Genomic DNA, 19,432 nt, shown 5'->3' on the forward strand with positions numbered 1-19,432 from the left:
TCGTCAGCGAGGCGGAAGAGTGATCGTTCACATAATAAATACTGGACGTAAAAATACAACTATAAGTTCGTTTCCCTTGTGATATGAGTTTTGACGCCGCATATTCTCCAAAACGGCAGGAATTCGTCGGTAAAAACAGCAAGTTCATAATCATTTCTAAGCTTCAAACCGCCACAAACACTTTCCTCTGTAGATGCATGTGCCATTATGCCGAGAAGGTCACGTCGAAATAAACTTTCTGTAAGTAGGCTTATTTCTCCGGCAAAAATCAGCCTTAGTCTAGTTTTCACATAAAAAAGTTTCATGTAATAGATTTTAATCGTTTTTATACCGTAATCACTGTATTTCATGCTACACATGAGAATTCTTTTTGCGACATTTTACCTTGGAAAAATGGAGTCGCCCACTGACCCCTAGTGACCTTGTTTATCTGCTGCTGACGCCATCTTGGAAAATTACCGGAGACGGAGATTTCCATTTTTGGCCCGCGGAATACGAAAATTGGGCAGCGTACATTCGAGAACCTAAAACATCAGATACATGAACGGACGGTCTATTTGTAAAATCTGTCCATATGGTATTCCAGTTTACACAGATATGACGATGTAGAGAAGGGTATACGTAGAGTGCAAAGAGTCTGAGACGAGAAAAAACGCCGCGTGAATTCAACACCACTTTGGTGGAAAAACTTCGCATAAAATCACATAATTTTGTATAATGTTTCTTTATTCAACGTTTCCTTCGTAAATCGTCTAATTTGAGCCTACATTTTGCTGATGTAGTGCAGAAATTGAAAAAAGTGAACCCCGCCAGTCGCGCCGCGCCGGTGACCGCTATCGGCAGTGTTGGCATAGCGGCCGGACCGAAAATCGTCTGGCCGCGACCGCATTCGACAGGTGACCGCTATAGACTATTTCTTAATGATTAGGTAAAAAATCCAACGGACCGACGAAAACTGACCGAAATGGCCAAGTGGCCCCTATACTCAGGTTACTCATAAGGCAGGTTTCACTGTGCCTTTTATTACAAAATGGAGAAAATATCATAATTCGAACAAGATATCTGTTATAGTTCTTCAGCTCATTATTTATACAACTGATGTGGTTCTTAGGCATAAATAAATAAAAAGAACCTACCTGCTTATCATCTTCTTTTCTTTGGACAGAAGTAGTATGGACACAGTTAAATACTTGTCAATTTGGTAATTTTCCGGGGGGTATGTTTATTCCGGGGGGTACGTTTATTAGATATTGACGATTTGTCCGGGGGGTATGTTTATTCCGGAAGGTATGTTTATTAGGGACATGAGAGTACATGGATGCTCGCCGTCTTGTCTGGTGAGGGCTTTAGAGTGGCATGTGGGACGTGGGTGCTCGCCGTCTTGTCTGGTGAGGGCTTTCGAGCGGCATGTGAGATGTGGGTGCTCGCCGTCTTGTCTGGTGAGGGCTTTAGAGCGGCATGTGGGACGTGGGTGCTCGCCGTCTTGTCTGGTGAGGGCTTTCGAGCGGCATGTTAGATGTGGGTGCTCGCCGTCTTGTCTGGTGAGGGCTTTCGAGCGGCATGTGAGATGTGGGTGCTCGCCGTCTTGTCTGGTGAGGGCTTTCGAGCGGCATGTGGGACGTGGGTGCTCGCCGTCTTGTCTGGTGAGGGCTTTCGAGCGGCATGTTAGATGTGGGTGCTCGCCGTCTTGTCTGGTGAGGGCTTTCGAGCGGCATGTGGGACGTGGGTGCTCGCCGTCTTGTCTGGTGAGGGCTTTCGAGCGGTATGTTAGATGTGGGTGCTCGCCGTCTTGTCTGTTGAGGGCTTTAGAGCAGCATGTGGGATGTGGGTGCTCGCCGTCTTGTCTGGTGAGGGCTTTAGAGCGGCATGTGGGCGTTGAATCGGTTTCGTGTTGTCGGTCAAGGTTGATGCCGGATAAATCACACCTGTGCTACGCGCCAAGTCTAGTCAGGGGTTGTCGGAATTCCCTGGCTGGTTACTGTACCCTCCGGTGTCTCTGTTGTATGGGCAGAACTTGGCAGGATGATCCGCGTCCACTTCCGGCCTATTCCTGGCACAGAACTTGTACATGGAGTGTACCCGACGCTGAGATGTGGTCGGTGGCGAAGGTGCAGGTATTGGCTTGATACCTGTAGCAGTATGTGCTGCGTGGACCTCTGGCTCTCTCGGTGGGTGCTGCTTGCTGGAGACCGCCGTGTGCGTGACCGTGCTCCATCTCCAGCGAGGGCCGCCTCAGATGATCTTCCTTCAGTTTTTGCACCTCGGCTAAAGTAACGTTAGTGTCAATGTTGACTAGGCCGTGTTCCGCGTGGATGAGTAGAATCTTGAAAAAGTTGTTAATACCCCGAAAAGTGTAGATGGGCACCTCCAGCATGAGTCCCCTCAAGATGTGTCCCCTGTTCCGGCTTTCTAACGGGTGGGTGTGGGAACTGAGGATGATGGACATTTCCCCCACGACAAACTGGTCGTAAGTCAATGAGTCATATGTGATGGCAGTGGTGGCGAAAAAAACGTATTCATGAGGCCAACTCACCTCCCTAACGACCCTGTCGTGCGCCTTCCTGGTGAGACCGCGGATAAATACTGTGTTATGAGACCTTGAACCAACTTGACCTTGGATTTCTTTTCATTCATACAATAAAACTAGTCAGGATATAAAACCGTACCAGTTTTAGTTTTAGAACAGAAATTCAAATGGTTCCTGAGATATGGCCAACTTTGCACTTCGGCGCCTAGCACAGGTGTCGGCCCTGTACAAGGACTATCTGAGGGGCCGCTAATTGGTCTCATTATCTCAACAAATTTAATATTCCAGTTGACTTTTTCTTCTACAAGGAGCTTGCCAGACCGCATTCTACCGTTCTAAGTGATTGGGGTTGGGGTTTAGTCTTTTTTAGGGCGGAAAAAGGGGGGGGGGTCGAACGGGCTTTAGACCACACCAAGTCCTATACTTAAGCATAGGGAGCGGTCTTGGCGGCCGTTGCCATGGTAACGGCGGGTCTAAAGGTAACAAAAATGTTACAGTTCAAGTCAGCCGAGGTCAATTCCTAACATATCAGTCAAATTCAGTGTGGTTGTCCGTCCCTGGGGAATTCACGCTGTGGTTCAAGGTCTCAGAACACAGTTTTTCGGGTATGGGGATTTACATGGTTAAGGACCTTAAAGTGAGGTGGTTCGACGACTCAAAACCTATAGTAGGGTGCAGATACAATTCACAAGAATTTAGTATGTTCAAGTCGAGGGTACAACCTACAAAATATCTGAAAATGAGCATAGATTTGCCTGCTCATTTTTCTATAAAAGACACTTTGATTTGACCCCCAGCGGAGGTCATGGAACTGCAGGAGACGAACAGGAAGTGCCGGTAACCGTATCAAGGCGCAAATTCCCGACGGCCGAAAAAGCAACATAATCCAACTTATACAGTATGAACACCGATGTATTCCTCTACTATTCACCACAGATTCCACCTCGCTGTCGTGCACGGAAGAATAAATACGGCCTTTGCAAGTACTGCGGGGCACTAATTTAACACAAACTACTTTTGGGGACAGGGGTCGCGTATAAATACTGTGTTATGAGACCTTATGTATGGTGGTTAGACATTCTTTGCAAAAATAATAGCTTCCAAACTTATTTTCTGCCCCTTGGCTGTGATCATAAAGTGAAGATTGCGTTGTTAACATGAAAATTGTATTTCTAAACAGTCATTGGGCATCGGCGACTCCACTGAAAACACCAATGTCTTTGTAGCGAAATGGACCTTTGTCCTGCGTGTCGCAACAATTCAACCATCTACAAGTTTCCACAGTCAATTTCACAGCTAGTGGTGCGTACTGGTACACCGAATCGGAATTGGACTTTTAAAAAGTTTCAATTCCAGTCCGTAGTCCGTTTAAACCAAAACATCAAGAACCATTTTTTTTTTTTTACTTCCCTTTCTTGTTGTATACTAGTATCATCTAAAACAATGTTAGATGCCTATGTAACCGGCCAGAAAATAACTTAAGTATGTTTGTGAAAAGAAATTGTTGTACCGCCATAATATAAGCAATTTGCTGAAAAGAAAATGTTATCAAGTCATAAACTTCTATGCTTGTTTCCTTTACCCCTGTAAAGAATGGCGTCACACAATTTTAAAAAATGCAAAGGAACTACAAAAAATGTGGTGCAAACTATCAATTTCTTTGGCAGAATTTACAGTCAAATCTTTAGTATCTAAAGTTCAAAATGATATGAGTACTTGTGTGCTACAAATGTAAAACAAATCAGAATCAAACCCTCACTACAAGATTTCTCCACAACCCAAGAGCTCAAACAAAATGGCGGCTTCCCTTGCCTGTCTGGTGCTTTTCACAAAGTCCTACAGCACCGCATCAAGGTTGCCAAGCTTCAGATATTTTTGTGAGGAAAGTTTCACTTTTGCAATCTCGTTCATTCCTTGGCAGATGACTTCTCTTTGGAACACCTACTTGTTCAAACGTGTGGCCAATTCGCTGCCTCTCCTCGTGTCAAGTGCTTTCTGTGGCCACTAAACTGAGACAACGAGTTTTGTAATCTTGGTCCTAACTTCCGGACTATCATGGTGGTTCCCGCTACGTTTTCTCATAGTCATACCACCTGCATCGCTTTCTCAACCTCCTTGTTCATGGAAGCAGAGTCAAGTGGTTGGCAGCAGTCTGCAGGTCGGCCAGAGTCGGTGGCCCCGTCTTTATGCTACAGTAGAAGCCAGTTATAATTGCACAAAGGATTAACGCACACTTCTGTTAACTGCACGTAATGCCAAAATCCCAAACCCGGTCCAGCTGGATAACTTTGCAATATTGCACCAGCCGGATAATTGCACATAATAGTATTAATACGCTGGCAAACAGGTTATGCAATTAAACGGCTTCTACTGTACCTTGTTTATCACTCAGAGCCACAAGAACCACCGGTGTGTCTGTTATTTCTGTTCATGTATTCTGAGCCTGTAAACTGCAGAGTTTTTTTATCTAGAGGAAGGTGAGAATTTTTGAAGCCTGGGTAAGTCCAGCACTTAAGTCATCTTATACATTTAAGTCATCTTATACACTTAAGTCATCTTGTACACCTTAAGTCATCTTGTACACTTATGTCATCTTGTGAACTTAAGTCATCTTGCACGTCTTGTACATCTTGCCATTCTGACAACTCAACTCAACATGTGATTCACAGATAGACATGTTGTTACCTTTCATAAAGACCTATTGAATATGATTGTAATAATATGCAACCGTCAAAGTTATGCTGACAGAATAAGATGTTGTGGCATTTGTTCGTTACACATCAACACTTACAGAGAGGCATAAAAGATAATTTACAAATCATTGGCATTCCAATTTCACAGTAGTAGGGTCCCTATAGCGAAGCGATTTGAGCGATTTACTTTCTTCCCCATACTTATCTAGCGGAATGCATCATTAGGGCCTTGAAAATTTTAATTCAAATTTCAAGGCATATTTACACACTGTACGTTTAGATAAAACTACTATCCTATTGCATATCGACCTTTATTGAGCAAAGATGTGACGTCCTTGGGCGATGAGATGTCATTGAAAATCTGAGCGCTGTCTGACCAACGGGAAATTATTCCTGGCTCGATCCTGTGCTGATTTATTGTGGGGTACAGTACATGATGGGGGTCCATTTGCTGCATGGTTCATTGTTAGTACATTTTTAAACACTCAAAAGTATGAAAAAATGATACAAATGTGCTGATATGGTGAAGTAAATGTTGACATCGTACCGGTTGTTTTAACCAGAATAATTCCAGTTCTAATGCTCTAACATTGCATTGGGCGCCTTTAAAGCAGAAGCAGATCCCAACACTAAAAAAATTAGTGAAAAATTATCATGGAAGACCAAACTTTAAAACGCAGACTGGTCTGAGTCATCTTACTTAGAGTTCGACCAGTCTGGGTTCTACCTCTTCTTTGCAAAGCTTCACTAGTACATAATACTTTGGGAAGAAAATAACATCATACTGCATATATCTATCATGATGATATGATCATAAAAGCAGAAATCTAGTATAACCCATTGACATTATAACGCTATATGTTTGTGGGGGAGGGCTCACCTATAGTAGGACAGGAGACCATTGGACAACACGAACCACCGGCGCTGGTAACCTTTTAGATAGTTCGTCCACTTGAACAACCAGCCCTTGAACTCGTCCGGCGCCGCTTTGCCCTTGCTGGGCGCGGACTGCTTGGAGTCCGGCATCGCGACGCCTTTGGCTTTGTCCTTGTGCTTCCCAATCTTGCCACGAAACTTGGGAATTTTGGAGAAAACTTGGCCAAAACCTCAGCAAAGATGTCTCCTTACATAGGACCGGAGCACCGCCTAACCAGGACCCTCCCACTACTGGGGGAGGGGGTGGGTGGACGGGAAGGTAGATCTGGCTTCTGCACAGAAAATTTATAACCACCGATTGTAAAAGTAGATACAATGTACAAAATATTGATGGAATGATTTTGACATCTATTGCCTTAATCGGAGATGAAACGATACTTAATTTATGGTACTACTTTCTTAGCGCATTGGTTTAGCAACATTTCATCTCGCGAGATATGACGAACACATCCCGTCATCCTTTGCCAAAAATGGCGGCCAGACCCCCCAAAAAATAGCGGTACATGTTCCTTCTTTCTATCATTGGGAACGGTGTGGTGTTTAAACTCTTTATAGAAGGCAATACATTTTGTATTCCCTCTAACAGGTATCTTCAACACGTCACCACTTCAGGTGAGTACAGTTGCTGGGTCTAAGACACAGGTGCTAACTCTTGCGTCTATGTCACAGTAGAGTTCACGATCCAGGGCAAATTATCGCCGATTTGTACTACTACTAGGACAGATCGCGATCGGAGTTGGTCCGGGCTTACTTGAGAATCACAACCAAACAGCTGGTAACCCAATATTTACCTTTGCCAGAATGGCTAAGGTTATGTTTTAGGCTTGTGAGTCTGTGTGTCTGTGTGTGTGTTAACAGCATAACTCGAGAAGCCTTTGATGGATCCCAATGATATATGGTAGGTGGGTAGAGGTCGGGAAAACGAAGGTCAAGTTCGATAATGGGCCCCCTAGCGGCTTGCTAAGGTACTGCAGCAGAACCTCAATTTTTTATATCTCGTGTTCTGGACATGCTGTGGTCATGATTTTTGACTGGTAGATAGCCCTTGGGGCAGAGAGTAAGTGCTGTGAGTTTGGACCCCCTAGCGGCTTGTTTGGAACTGCAGGCGCCGGTTTCCTTTCAAACTTTGGACGAGAATAACTCTACAACGTGTTGACGGATCGTCATGATTTTTGGTATGTAGATAGAATGAGTGATGACTTACATAATGATATACTAATTATGCAAATCAACAGCTGATTTGCATAATTAATGAGGAAAATTTATAAATCCACTGCATTCCATGATAGGACTTTCAAACTTGTTACATATGTAGCTGGGAAGGAGAGAAAAGTCGATGGATATCAATTATGCAAATGATGGCCTCATTTGCATAATTAATGAGAAAATATGAACATGTTGACAGATCATCATGTCTTTTGGTATGTAGGTAGCTTAAATGAAGACCTACATAATGAGATACCAATTATGCAAATCAACAGCTAATTTGCATAACTAATGAGGATATTTTATAAATTCAAACTACATTCCACAATAGGACTTTAAAACTTGTCACATATGTAGCTGAGAAAGAGAGAAATGTCAATAAATGTTTATCATGCAAATGATGATCTCATTTGCATAATTAATGAGAAAATATGAACGTGTTGAAGGATCGTCATGATTTTTGGCATGTAGATAGCCTAAGTGAAGACTTATATAATGTGATACTTATTATGCAAATTAACAGCTAATTTGCATAATTAATGAGGAAAAGTTGATAAATCCACTGCATTCCATTATAGTACTTTCATCAAAGTTGTCACATATGTAACTGAGAAAAAGGGAAGAGAAAAAGAGGTGTATTTAAAGACTTTGAAAGAGAATAAGTCAAAGGATCATCATGATTTTTGGTATGCTGATAGATATCGTAAATTGTAACTTGGGATCTAATTTGCATAATCAATGCCGCAATTTTATAAACCAACTCCAAGCATACAATTATAAAGAAAATGAAATGAGTAATGCATTTGTCTACAGACATCATTCTACATAACAAACCTGGTTTATTTGGCAAAGGTATGTGTTCGTGGAACTCTAGTTGATATTGCATTTCATATGAGATCGCCCAAATCTGAAACTCAGATTAGCACTCCTATCTTCACCTACTTCAAACAAGATTTAAGGACACAAGGGGTGTTACCCAGTATCCAAACAAGATCTGAGGGGTGGCGTTGAGGAACACAAGACAAAGAGCCGTATAGACTCAAGTCTACCACCTTGTAACATGGGCACCATAATAATGATAATAATCATCTGGTGTATTTTGCCAGCCAGTAGGTACCCTATAACATAAGTAATGAGGCTGTTTAACGTGATTGACTTCGTGGAATGACCATGCTTGGTCCGGCTACAGCATCCAGTCGTCGTTGGTTGGGAGACTCCCATCGAACTGTCCAAACTGCGTGTTGCTTTTCTTCCGAGATCGAGGGATCGGGTGTATCCAACGTGCCACGCAGCCGTAGCTAACAAGTACCTTCACTACCAACACCAATACTACAGGTGGTAAGGCCCCCTTTCCACTACTAGTAGACGGCGATCGCGATGCGCTCTCACTGCGACTTAAATAGTACATGTGGAACCTTTGATTTATGCTAGGTTTTCATACACCATGTTAAAGTGTGACTGAGAGGACAACAAAACACACAATGTGTAAACAAATTTCTTTTTTCTACAATTCGTTGAGCGATCTGTCAAATTCTATGTTGTAGAGAGAGCGTGGCGAGAGCGCCATGCTAGTGGAAAGGGGGTATAAGGAAAAAGCCAAAGAAGAGATACTTGCTACTCTGCAAGAAATCACAAATAACAGTAGTTAAACCAAAACGTCTTGGCGACACGTCCAACCCCTGCTTCAGGGAAGAACGGACGCTAAACCGGATAGAGAGAGAGAGAGAGAGAACAGGGCTCGAAATACTGGGTGCATGTGCACCCAGGTGCACCCAAAATTGTAACTGTGCAACCAAGATATTAAAGTGTACTAGAATACATCATATTCTTGACATCTAAGTGTTAGAAAGATAATAAAATGTCTGTCATGGTACTTGTTTAAGAATTTGACAGCTTGTAACTAAGTTTTATTATTAGGTATTTCGTTTTTGACATTCTACTTAAATTTAAGTGGTGCACCCAAAAATGTTTTGGTGCACCCAATTTTTTAAGCTTTAAGTTCACGTCTAGTGAAATATTAGACGTTAAACAAGGACAACAACTAGGCAGTGGCGGTGGCTGCCCCCCCCCCAAAATTTACGCCTGAAAACGCAAGAAATGACGTTTCAGAGAGTCCCGATTTTAAATTTCCCCAGAGAGTTCCCTTGTGACGGCTCGCGTCTTCGGCCTTGTTGGCACAGGACAATATGTTGCGGGAGCGTTGCTCTCGCAAACCTTTTAAACTAATAGAAATTTTACTACTTGTATCTTACTTAGCTTAGTTTACAAGTAGAAGGTGGCCCTCAAATGCAGGAAATGACGTTTCAGGTGGTCAAGATTTCAAAATTTTCTCCGGACCTCCCTAGCGATGACTATGAAACGACGACATGGTAAAAATTTGTTGAGGCGTGGGTCATCGCCCTCAAACATCTCTTTCTTTGACAAAAATGGCATTAGATTTAGCATAGTCCCTCAGCAAAATTTGTCCTTCAAAATAGAGAAAATGGCGTGCAGATTTTAAGATTTCCCCAGACCAACCTTGCGACACCTTCGGTACTCAAAATCGTGAATATACTTTGGGGGCATCGCCCTCGCTAAAACCATGTGTCTTTCTAACAGAATTGTCATCAAAGTAAGCTTAGTCTGACAGCAAAATTTGCCCGCCAAAATGCAGGAAATGGCGTTTTAGAGGGTTAAGATTTCAAATTTTCTGTTATGAAAAGTTTGCCCCCCCCCCCCAAACGAAATTTGCTGCCGCCGCCTCTGCTAGGACAGGATCTGTCCTAGGACAATGGGCGATTCTACTAGTACAGATTGCGATTGGGATCTGTCCTAGGACCAACTTCGATCCAAAGTCAAATGATGTTAACTAAATTGTTAAGATGTAGGAAACAGACTGCGATCGAGATCTGTCCTAGAACAATCGGCGATTCTACTACTCAGTAGTACAGATTGCAATGAAGATCTGTCCTGAGACAAACTCTGATCCAAACTCGAATGATGTTTAGATAAAGGAAACAGCAGTAGTATTTTGATAAATGATGATGTTATTATACTGCAAACCTACTAACTTATTACCAACTACACTCAAGGCTACCAGACTTGTGTCACTTGTACCTACCTACCTAGGTTACATTATACCAGTATGCACCCCTAGTACTAATCTGTGCCACCTTCTTTCTCATTTCACAGATTAACAGAGTAAAACTTGGACAATGACATCACCACAGATGGCCAAGTCTCAGACATACAATTTCATGGTCCTGAGTAAGAATGTTCTGTCAGGAGAAGAGGCTGACCTGTATGAGCTGTGTAACCTTGCAGGCATCACCATGGACCCTCATGTCTTTAAGTAAGTCATCACTACAGACATACAGGGTAGGGGTGGGTACCAGTACAGAAAATTCAGGTCTGGTTCAGTTCCTGAACCTGGACCTGATTGTATGTAAAAACTTGTGAATTGACGATGCTTGTGAATTGGTGATTGATTGTCCATTTTGCTACAAAAGAATTTGTTTGATGGAGTACCTCTGGCACTTTAAAATCCTCTCTTCATGTAAACATGGCTAACTGCCTCTGTACATTTGACTGTAGAAACCAGTGGTAGAAATGACTGTAAACTTTACTTTGTTCTTGTTATTTTCTCGGACCAGTAAGCTTCATAATGTGTTGATGCCTGTCATATTCATTTTCTATTCTGTCCAAAATTTGAGCACTGATTTTTTTCACTTTTTTGTTTTGTTTTTACAGATGTACCTATCCCTATAGTACAGGGGTGTGGATTTCACATTACCAATGTCTGAATGAAACAAATACATGTCATGAACTGAACTTAATCTTCAAGCACAAAGGAATTTGGCTCGCCCAATCTCAACTGTTCAACTTTAGTCTTTGTTTTAGGGAAATGATGAATGCACTACTGTGCTGTGTCAGATCATGGCTCAAGTGTCAGACAGCTTGTGTTGCCATGCAAGAGTTTACTTTTCTCTGTTTACGGCCGGTGAGGCTATGGGACCGGTGAGGTGAGGTGAGGTTTATGGATGACTAATGTCCCAAATAAACATACCTCCTGAAATCCACCCGGTATGTTCTTATCTTGGACGGTACGTTTATTTATATAAATTTTTGGAAATTGAGGCTTTGCTATATTTCACTGGTACTTTTGCTGGAAATTCATTTTCGGCGGAGCGGCGCGGATTTCCCTGCTATGACCCACTAATTTGTAAAATCTTGGCGGTGCCCTTAATGGCCCTTGTAATACATTGGTCAATTTCACTATGACACTACAAAGGTACAAAGTAAATGTTGTTATCGGGAGAAAATGATACACCAAACTGACATTGTGAAATAGCATTTTATATTTACAAGTGTCTGTTTACATCGTAAACCAGAAAACTATCATGCCAGCCTGGCAGCATAGGGAATTCCTGACTTGTGGTTCCATGTTTGAAGAAAACTATCAGCATCACAATGGAAGAATGATTCGTTCACATTAGAGACGTAAAAACATAACAATCATAAATTTGAGGTCGCAAAACCTCCAGAACAGTGAGGTAAACGGCACTCAGAACATGGCCGCCGGCACTGTCTGAGGTTGACAGTTAAACTAGCACCATGTTGCATACATCCTTACAATAATGCCGTAAACATGTGAAAAATATTATATTATTGGGTCGACGATCGACACGGATTGTGGCTTATATTTTCATAGGATTTATTTTGTTAAAATGTCCGTAACATTTACCCAATTTAAAATCAACGCCACTGCAATTTCCCTCTTTCTCCAGGATTGTGCTGGACCTGTTACGGCTGAACGTGGCGCCCATGACCATCCTCCAGGTACTGAAGTCCATGGCCAACAGTGCCATCAAGTCTCGTTCTGCTGGCGGGGATACTGAAGCTGCCCACTCCCACACACACAAGGACACATCCAATGTCTCCAGTTCCTCCGACTCATCTAGCAGAAGCTTGCACCGCCAGCCCAGAACAAAGACTTCACACAAACTGTCATACAAAGGACACAAGTCCTAAAACCTGGATTTATTCATCACTCAATCTTGATGCAGGGGACAAAATTCCTGAATCTATGGACTAAGTTATACTGTCCTAATCAGATAAACATGTACATATATCCTAGGAAAGCCTAAGGCTATTCCATGGAAGCAGACAGTTTTAGTATAGTCTTCATTATCATGGCACTTAAAAATCAGAAATCATCCTGGCATTATGAAGATGATACTGGATACAAAGGGTCAGACATTTCAGTTAGCATCCACTACTTTTCTTCAGTGATCCTGAGCAAGATCTTTTTACCAAGTTTGTAATCATGTTTGAAAACCTGTTAAAAACCTACTGATCAACAGATCTGCTCGGTGTCACTCACTGACAAAAGGTATTGGATACTGAAACGTCTGACCATTTCCATAACCTATCCAGTAACTTGCTTGAGTAACTGTTATCTTGATACCTGCATGTTTAATCTTTATCAACGTAACATGGCATTAGCTTTTGGCTTCCTACTTTAACTTTAAGGGAATAAACCTTTCATACCTGATGCGTCTTTGAGTGGTTTCACTGGTTTGCCATTATGTCTCTGTCTGAGTCGATGTTGGACACCCCCCCCCCCCCACACACACACACACACTTGTGAATGAAGACCTTTCTTGTGGACACATACAAAAAGTAAACGATAATTGACACATAACATACGTGAAATGTATTCAATATCTACCAACACAAAAACTAACGAATGAGCACACGCACACACGCTATCAGAATATCGTTACAGAAGACGTCGCCGATATTGACGATATTTACTTATCAACCCAAAACTTGACTGTGCAGAAATGTGTCTCGTTTAAACTGCTAGACGCACTTGCGCACATCACTTGAAATGTCCTCTTGTATCCAATAGCCATATGCATTTCTTTAGTATTCAAGTTCAGTACCCTTGCCCCATTCATCTGCGGGAGCCCCAAACGTGCCGAGCTTGCTGCAAAAATCGGATCCTGGAGCCACGAAAACCGACCAATGGCAAGGTCTAATTTTGGCAAGAGAACCAATCAGACGCCAGAGTGGCGGCCAATTGAAATCTGCGGACATCTAATTAGCGGGTCTTATAAATTCACACTCCGCCGTGCGCCGACTACTTTCATTGTCTCGCACTTGAGCTTCGACAAAGTTCGACATGGCACGTACCAAGCAGACCGCCCGTAAATCCACCGGTGGCAAGGCCCCGAGGAAGCAGCTTGCCACCAAGGCTGCCCGTAAGAGCGCCCCGGCTACCGGTGGTGTCAAGAAGCCTCACCGCTACAGGCCCGGTACCGTGGCCCTGAGAGAGATCCGTCGCTACCAGAAGTCGACGGAGCTGCTCATCCGCAAGCTGCCCTTCCAGCGCCTGGTGCGAGAGATCGCCCAGGACTTCAAGACCGACCTGCGCTTCCAGAGCTCGGCGGTCATGGCCCTGCAGGAAGCCAGCGAGGCCTACCTGGTCGGTCTCTTCGAGGACACCAACCTGTGCGCCATCCACGCCAAGCGTGTCACCATCATGCCCAAGGACATCCAGCTCGCACGCCGCATCCGAGGGGAACGCGCGTAAGGAGGATCGGAACAAGATCGACAACCCCGGCCCTTTTCAGGGCCACCTACATATCCCAGAAAGATCTATATCGTTCACGTTTCTTGCAACATTTGAAGCAGATTCCCTGTTACACAGTTTACACGTTTGCACCCCTCCCCCTCAGTCGACAGGGGATGAAATCAGTACTTGCGAAATAGTAGACTCCCAGCACCACAACAACCAAGCCATTAAAGAAAACAAAGAACAAATAAATACACTTGTTTTTCACGTTTTAGTCAGGCGAAAATACAACGGTACACTCTCCACGTGTTCTCTCCGACTACGCGTACATATAATGTAGAGGTATGTTAGCAGGAAGCGGCACACTGGTAAGGAAGCTGTACTGCGGTCATTTCTGACGTGATATGGCAACCAGTATTGCTCACAAATGTCATGCTCAAAGTTGTCTGTCAGGAATTTAAAATAGATACAGATTTGTCCAAGTAGATGTGCGTGTTTTTGTTTTGATGTGTGCGTGGGGAGGGGGGGGGGTCATACACGCATTTATTTTCTGTTTTCGTATAGAATAGTTGTATGTAAAGCTAAAGTTTGGTGATCATGATACAGTTCTTTCGAGAGGATGTGGGTGGCCCTGAAAAGGGCCGGGGTTTAAATCTCTCCGTCTGGATCTTACTGAGCCTTGCTGGTCTTCTTGGGTAGAAGCACGGCGTGGATGTTGGGGAGAACGCCGCCCTGTGCAATGGTGACGCCGGACAATAGCTTGTTCAACTCCTCGTCGTTGCGGACGGCCAGTTGAAGGTGACGAGGGATGATCCTGGTCTTCTTGTTGTCGCGGGCAGCGTTACCGGCCAGCTCTAGGATCTCAGCGGTCAGGTACTCGAGCACCGCCGCCAAGTACACAGGGGCACCAGCACCCACGCGCTCGGCATAGTTTCCCTTGCGCAAGAAGCGATGGACACGGCCAACCGGGAACTGCAACCCCGCTCGGGAAGAACGGCTCTTTGCCTTGGCGCGTGCCTTGCCTCCTTTACCACGTCCAGACATGATGTAGAATGAAGTCGATTGATTAGCGTCAAATGGCAAAAAGAATGAATGAATGAAGAGTCGAAATGCTCTGCCCAAACAATTTATACCCCGCCGCTGGATTCACGACTTCCGACAACGAACCAATAGCGAGAGCTTAACCGTGAGAGGTTCTACCACGTCCGCGCCTTGGACTAGACAATCCGATAATTTGCATTCTTCCCCGATATAAAGGCAAAGCAGACACTGGCGCAATTATTCTTTGCTGTCTCATACGCCAAGAACGTCGTCATGCCGCCAAGTGGAAAAGCTGCTAAAAAAGCTGGCAAAGCCAGGCCCGCCGGAGACAAGAAGCGCGGAAGGAGGAGAAAGAGAAGGGAAACCTTCGGTGTCTACATCTACAAGGTGCTGAAGCAGGTGCACCCCGACACCGGTGTCTCCAGCAAGGCCATGGGCATCATGAACTCCTTCGTCAACGACATTTTCGAGCGCATCGCCGCCGAGGCTTCTCGTCTGGCTCACTACAACAAGCGCTCCACCATCAGCAGCCGCGAGATCCAGACCGCCGTGCGACTCCTGCTACCGGGCGAGCTGGCAAAGCACGCCGTCAGCGAGGGCACCAAGGCTGTCACCAAGTACACCAGCTCCAAGTAGACCTACTGCACAAGCTATAACCCCGGCCTTTTTCAAGGCCACCCACATCCTCACAAAAGAGCTATACCAGTCACGCTTTCCATGACCCAACACACGCACACAAATCACTAACCTGTGATCGCACTAATTCCATTTCCGGTAAAATAACGCATCAAGAAGTCACACCAACCATGCAACCAACCACTCGTGTATACACCAACAGAAAGAAAACAAAGGAAGGGCATCATTATGACGCAATAAATTTCGAACACAATTGCAATGACATATGTACGTCCATTTTGACGTTCTTTAGAACAATGCGATCGAACGGCGTTGTCTTTCTATGCAACGTAAACACACAATGCCTCAGGTTTACATGTATGTAGCCAAACTTTTGGGTGCAATTTGGGTAGATTTACTTCGTTTTGTCGTTGAATCAAAATCCCCGATGGCGAACATACAAAGTATGATTTGGGTCATCAGGTCGCATTACACCACAAGCGAACATGATTTGGATCATCAGGCGACAAGGCCATGTTACCCTTTTCGCGGACTAATTTGCCGTCTTCTGCCCAGCCGCAAAGTTCAACACATCCGAACAAACATCGCCATCCATATCAAACACGCTCAAAACGGACATATTCTTCTAACATTTACAACACTTGCGCACTCGATCACCCACAATCGACAATCCCTCACGCTTCGCCCTCGGGGACCCCAACAAACTCCTCGTTACGTTACACAGTTTTATTAAAGAAAATTCTCTGCTTTCCCTCGAATTATCATTATTCCTCGTTGTTTGTCTTGTCGGTGGGATACGCTCAGCATGGCATTGTCTGGCGCGCCTCCTGTGGGGTGGGGGATGGCGTGTTTCCATTGGCTAGTTGTGGCGACGGCAAAGACTCCTCGTAGGTCCGCAGGGCGGATATTAAAGCGGTGACGACAGGAGAAATTGCATTCATTCATTCATTCATTCTTTCCACTCTGACTCGAGAAGACTACAGCATCTATCATGTCTGGACGCGGCAAAGGAGGCAAGGGTCTCGGAAAGGGAGGCGCCAAGCGTCACCGTAAGGTTCTTCGCGACAACATCCAGGGCATCACCAAGCCCGCCATCCGTCGTCTGGCTCGCCGTGGCGGTGTCAAGCGCATCTCCGGCCTCATCTACGAGGAGACCCGAGGCGTTCTCAAGGTCTTCCTGGAAAACGTCATTCGTGACGCTGTGACATACACCGAACACGCCAAACGCAAGACGGTCACCGCCATGGACGTTGTCTACGCCCTCAAACGCCAAGGTCGCACCCTGTACGGCTTCGGCGGCTAAAGGACCCGACGGACTCACCATCGCAAGCAAACCCCGGCCCTTTTCAGGGCCACCCAAATATCCAAAAAAGAGCTGTATCTTCTCACAATACGATCGCACACATGAACACGCCTGACTTTAATAACGATGATAAAGAATGATTGAATGAATGAATGAATGAATGAATGAATACCTTTATTGCCGAGCTTAAGAACAGACCTCAACACATGTATATAAAGTATCACGAGTCTAGTCTAACATAGTATCGAATAAAGACAAAGTCAAACCCAAGTCGGCCATGCAAGCACTCAGCAACAACCGTGACCCCACTTCCGTTCTGTGTATTGATATATTTTTGTGCATTGTTAGTTCTCGAGAAATGCGTTTGAGTGAGATACAAGCGTACATGTGTCTTCTCTATGAAAGTCGAGTTTACGTGTTAGGAATTCATAAAAGTCACCCATTCCTAATTTCCGTTGCAAACTGGATAAGCCGTTGAACGTAGTCGAACGTCCCGCTCACTTTTTCCGAAGCGTGCTTATCGAAAAGATGTCAAATATCTCAAGATCTAAATACCTCTGGCTAGCCGCTACCATGAAATCAGTAAGTCGAACATGTGCTCCTGTACGGAAACCGGTCCAATGTTATGTTTGATGGCCGGGAAAGGAGAAATGTCAGCGTAAAGTTAGAAAAGAAACACAAATTTTGTAGGTACGGACAATAGGACACAGACGAGCTGTCTGTGTTTCCGTTCACGTCCGCACCATGAGTACTTGACGCCAGCTTGACAAGATGTCGGGTTCATTTGCACGTCTACCGCAGACTTGTCACGCCAGCATGTCCGCCGCAGCATCGTCCCCCAAGAAGGCCAGCAAGCCCAAGAAGGCCCCTGCGGCTCACCCGCCCACCACCGCCATGATCACGGCGGCTGTGGAAGCACTCAAGGACCGCACGGGTTCTTCGGTGCCGGCCATCAAGAAGTACATCGCCGCCAACTACAAGTTCGACGTGGAGAAGAAGTCTCACTTCATCAAGCGTGCCCTGAAAGCCTTGGTGGATAAGGGTACCCTGCTCCAGGTGAAAGGAACCGGGGCGTCGGGTTCCTTCAAAATCAACGTGGCAGCCAAGAAGGCTGCCGAGAAGGCCGCCAAGAAGACTACCAAGAAGCCGGTCAAGAAACCCGTGGCCAAGAAGGCCAACAAACCCAAGACCACCAAGCCTAAAAAGCCCAAGGCTAAGAAGGCTACCACCCCCAAGAAGGCTACCAAGAAGCCAGCGGCCAAGAAGACTACCAAGAAGACTCCGGCAAAGAAAACTGCTGCCAAGAAAGCTGCCACCAAAAAGACCCCGGCAAAGAAGGCCGCCAAGAAGACGGCGCCCGCCAAGAAGGCGACCAAGTCCAAGAAGAAGTAGAGACCTGACCGTCACATTTTCTGCAAACCCCGGCCCTTTTCAGGGCCACCCACATCCTCACAAAGGAACTATGTCAATCAAAGTTATACTTTTTCCACACGAATGCACACTATCCTGCTTATAAAAGATACAATGTTGGACACCCCCCCCCCCACACACACACACACTTGTGAATGAAGACCTTTCTTGTGGACACATACAAAAACTAAACGATAATTGACACATAACATACGTGAAATGTACTCAATATCTACCAACACAAAAACTAACGAATGAGCACACGCACACACGCTATCAGAATATCGTTACAGAAGACGTCGCCGATATTGACGATATTTACTTATCAACCCAAAACTTGACTGTGCAGAAATGTGTCTCGTTTAAACTGCTAGACGCACTTGCGCACATCACTTGAAATGTCCTCTTGTATCCAATAGCCATATGCATTTCTTTAGTATTCAAGTTCAGTACCCTTGCCCCATTCATCTGCGGGAGCCCCAAACGTGCCGAGCTTGCTGCAAAAATCGGATCCTGGAGCCACGAAAACCGACCAATGGCAAGGTCTAATTTTGGCAAGAGAACCAATCAGACGCCAGAGTGGCGGCCAATTGAAATCTGCGGACATCTAATTAGCGGGTCTTATAAATTCACACTCCGCCGTGCGCCGACTACTTTCATTGTCTCGCACTTGAGCTTCGACAAAGTTCGACATGGCACGTACCAAGCAGACCGCCCGTAAATCCACCGGTGGCAAGGCCCCGAGGAAGCAGCTTGCCACCAAGGCTGCCCGTAAGAGCGCCCCGGCTACCGGTGGTGTCAAGAAGCCTCACCGCTACAGGCCCGGTACCGTGGCCCTGAGAGAGATCCGTCGCTACCAGAAGTCGACGGAGCTGCTCATCCGCAAGCTGCCCTTCCAGCGCCTGGTGCGAGAGATCGCCCAGGACTTCAAGACCGACCTGCGCTTCCAGAGCTCGGCGGTCATGGCCCTGCAGGAAGCCAGCGAGGCCTACCTGGTCGGTCTCTTCGAGGACACCAACCTGTGCGCCATCCACGCCAAGCGTGTCACCATCATGCCCAAGGACATCCAGCTCGCACGCCGCATCCGAGGGGACGCGCGTAAGGAGGATCGGAACAAGATC

General features: G+C 45.2%; 6 protein-coding genes across 9 annotated transcripts in view; 4 read left to right on the forward strand and 2 right to left on the reverse strand.

Annotated features, from left to right (window-relative positions):
- LOC118426101 (oxysterol-binding protein 1-like) overlaps positions 1–6,283 on the reverse strand; it is a 45,187-nt gene extending 38,904 nt beyond the window's left edge. The window contains exon 1 of the mRNA XM_035835359.1: positions 6,101–6,283. Within this exon, the coding sequence (XP_035691252.1) occupies positions 6,101–6,246 (146 nt within the window). The 5' untranslated portion in view covers positions 6,247–6,283. The remainder of the gene's footprint in view (positions 1–6,100) is intronic.
- LOC118425865 (mitotic-spindle organizing protein 2B-like) lies at positions 6,253–12,895 on the forward strand. 4 transcript variants are annotated; one of them, XM_035834995.1, is made up of 3 exons: positions 6,253–6,415; positions 10,534–10,693; positions 12,129–12,895. In XM_035834995.1, the coding sequence occupies exons 2-3, from the start codon at positions 10,557–10,559 to the stop codon at positions 12,370–12,372; spliced, it is 381 nt and encodes a 126-aa protein (XP_035690888.1). In that variant the 5' UTR covers positions 6,253–6,415; positions 10,534–10,556; the 3' UTR covers positions 12,373–12,895. The 4 variants fall into 4 exon arrangements, with proteins under 4 accessions (XP_035690888.1, XP_035690887.1, XP_035690886.1 ...); XM_035834994.1 differs by lacking the exon at positions 6,253–6,415 and adding an exon at positions 6,559–6,655; XM_035834993.1 differs by lacking the exon at positions 6,253–6,415 and adding an exon at positions 6,582–6,768.
- A 1,648-nt stretch (positions 12,896–14,543) lies between these two features.
- LOC118425868 (histone H2A) lies at positions 14,544–14,996 on the reverse strand. The gene has a single exon (XM_035834998.1). The coding sequence runs from the start codon at positions 14,963–14,965 to the stop codon at positions 14,591–14,593; it is 375 nt and encodes a 124-aa protein (XP_035690891.1). The 5' UTR covers positions 14,966–14,996; the 3' UTR covers positions 14,544–14,590.
- A 206-nt stretch (positions 14,997–15,202) lies between these two features.
- Positions 15,203–15,681, forward strand: LOC118425870 (histone H2B-like). The gene has a single exon (XM_035835000.1). It carries the CDS (start codon positions 15,236–15,238, stop codon positions 15,596–15,598), a length of 363 nt encoding a protein of 120 aa, XP_035690893.1. The 5' UTR covers positions 15,203–15,235; the 3' UTR covers positions 15,599–15,681.
- A 639-nt stretch (positions 15,682–16,320) lies between these two features.
- On the forward strand, positions 16,321–16,970 carry LOC118425871 (histone H4). The gene has a single exon (XM_035835002.1). The coding sequence runs from the start codon at positions 16,590–16,592 to the stop codon at positions 16,899–16,901; it is 312 nt and encodes a 103-aa protein (XP_035690895.1). The 5' UTR covers positions 16,321–16,589; the 3' UTR covers positions 16,902–16,970.
- A 59-nt stretch (positions 16,971–17,029) lies between these two features.
- Positions 17,030–19,005, forward strand: LOC118425864 (histone H1-like). The gene has a single exon (XM_035834992.1). The coding sequence runs from the start codon at positions 17,673–17,675 to the stop codon at positions 18,291–18,293; it is 621 nt and encodes a 206-aa protein (XP_035690885.1). The 5' UTR covers positions 17,030–17,672; the 3' UTR covers positions 18,294–19,005.
- The last annotated feature ends 427 nt before the right edge of the window (positions 19,006–19,432 follow it).

The sequence above is a fragment of the Branchiostoma floridae genome, chromosome 11, assembly GCF_000003815.2.
Source record: "Branchiostoma floridae strain S238N-H82 chromosome 11, Bfl_VNyyK, whole genome shotgun sequence".
NCBI classification, from domain to species: domain Eukaryota; kingdom Metazoa; phylum Chordata; class Leptocardii; order Amphioxiformes; family Branchiostomatidae; genus Branchiostoma; species Branchiostoma floridae.

Excerpts from the sequence above, each read along its gene's own strand:
- LOC118425871 (XM_035835002.1), top strand. The coding sequence starts at position 16,590 with ATGTCTGGACGCGGCAAAGGAGGCAAGGGTCTCGGAAAGGGAGGCGCC.
- LOC118425868 (XM_035834998.1), bottom strand. The coding sequence starts at position 14,965 with ATGTCTGGACGTGGTAAAGGAGGCAAGGCACGCGCCAAGGCAAAGAGC.
- LOC118425864 (XM_035834992.1), top strand. The coding sequence starts at position 17,673 with ATGTCGGGTTCATTTGCACGTCTACCGCAGACTTGTCACGCCAGCATG.
- LOC118425865 (XM_035834995.1), top strand. The coding sequence starts at position 10,557 with ATGACATCACCACAGATGGCCAAGTCTCAGACATACAATTTCATGGTC. Across the intron at positions 10,694-12,128 it reads ATGGACCCTCATGTCTTTAA|GATTGTGCTGGACCTGTTAC; the intron begins GTAAGTCATCAC and ends CTCTTTCTCCAG.
- LOC118425870 (XM_035835000.1), top strand. The coding sequence starts at position 15,236 with ATGCCGCCAAGTGGAAAAGCTGCTAAAAAAGCTGGCAAAGCCAGGCCC.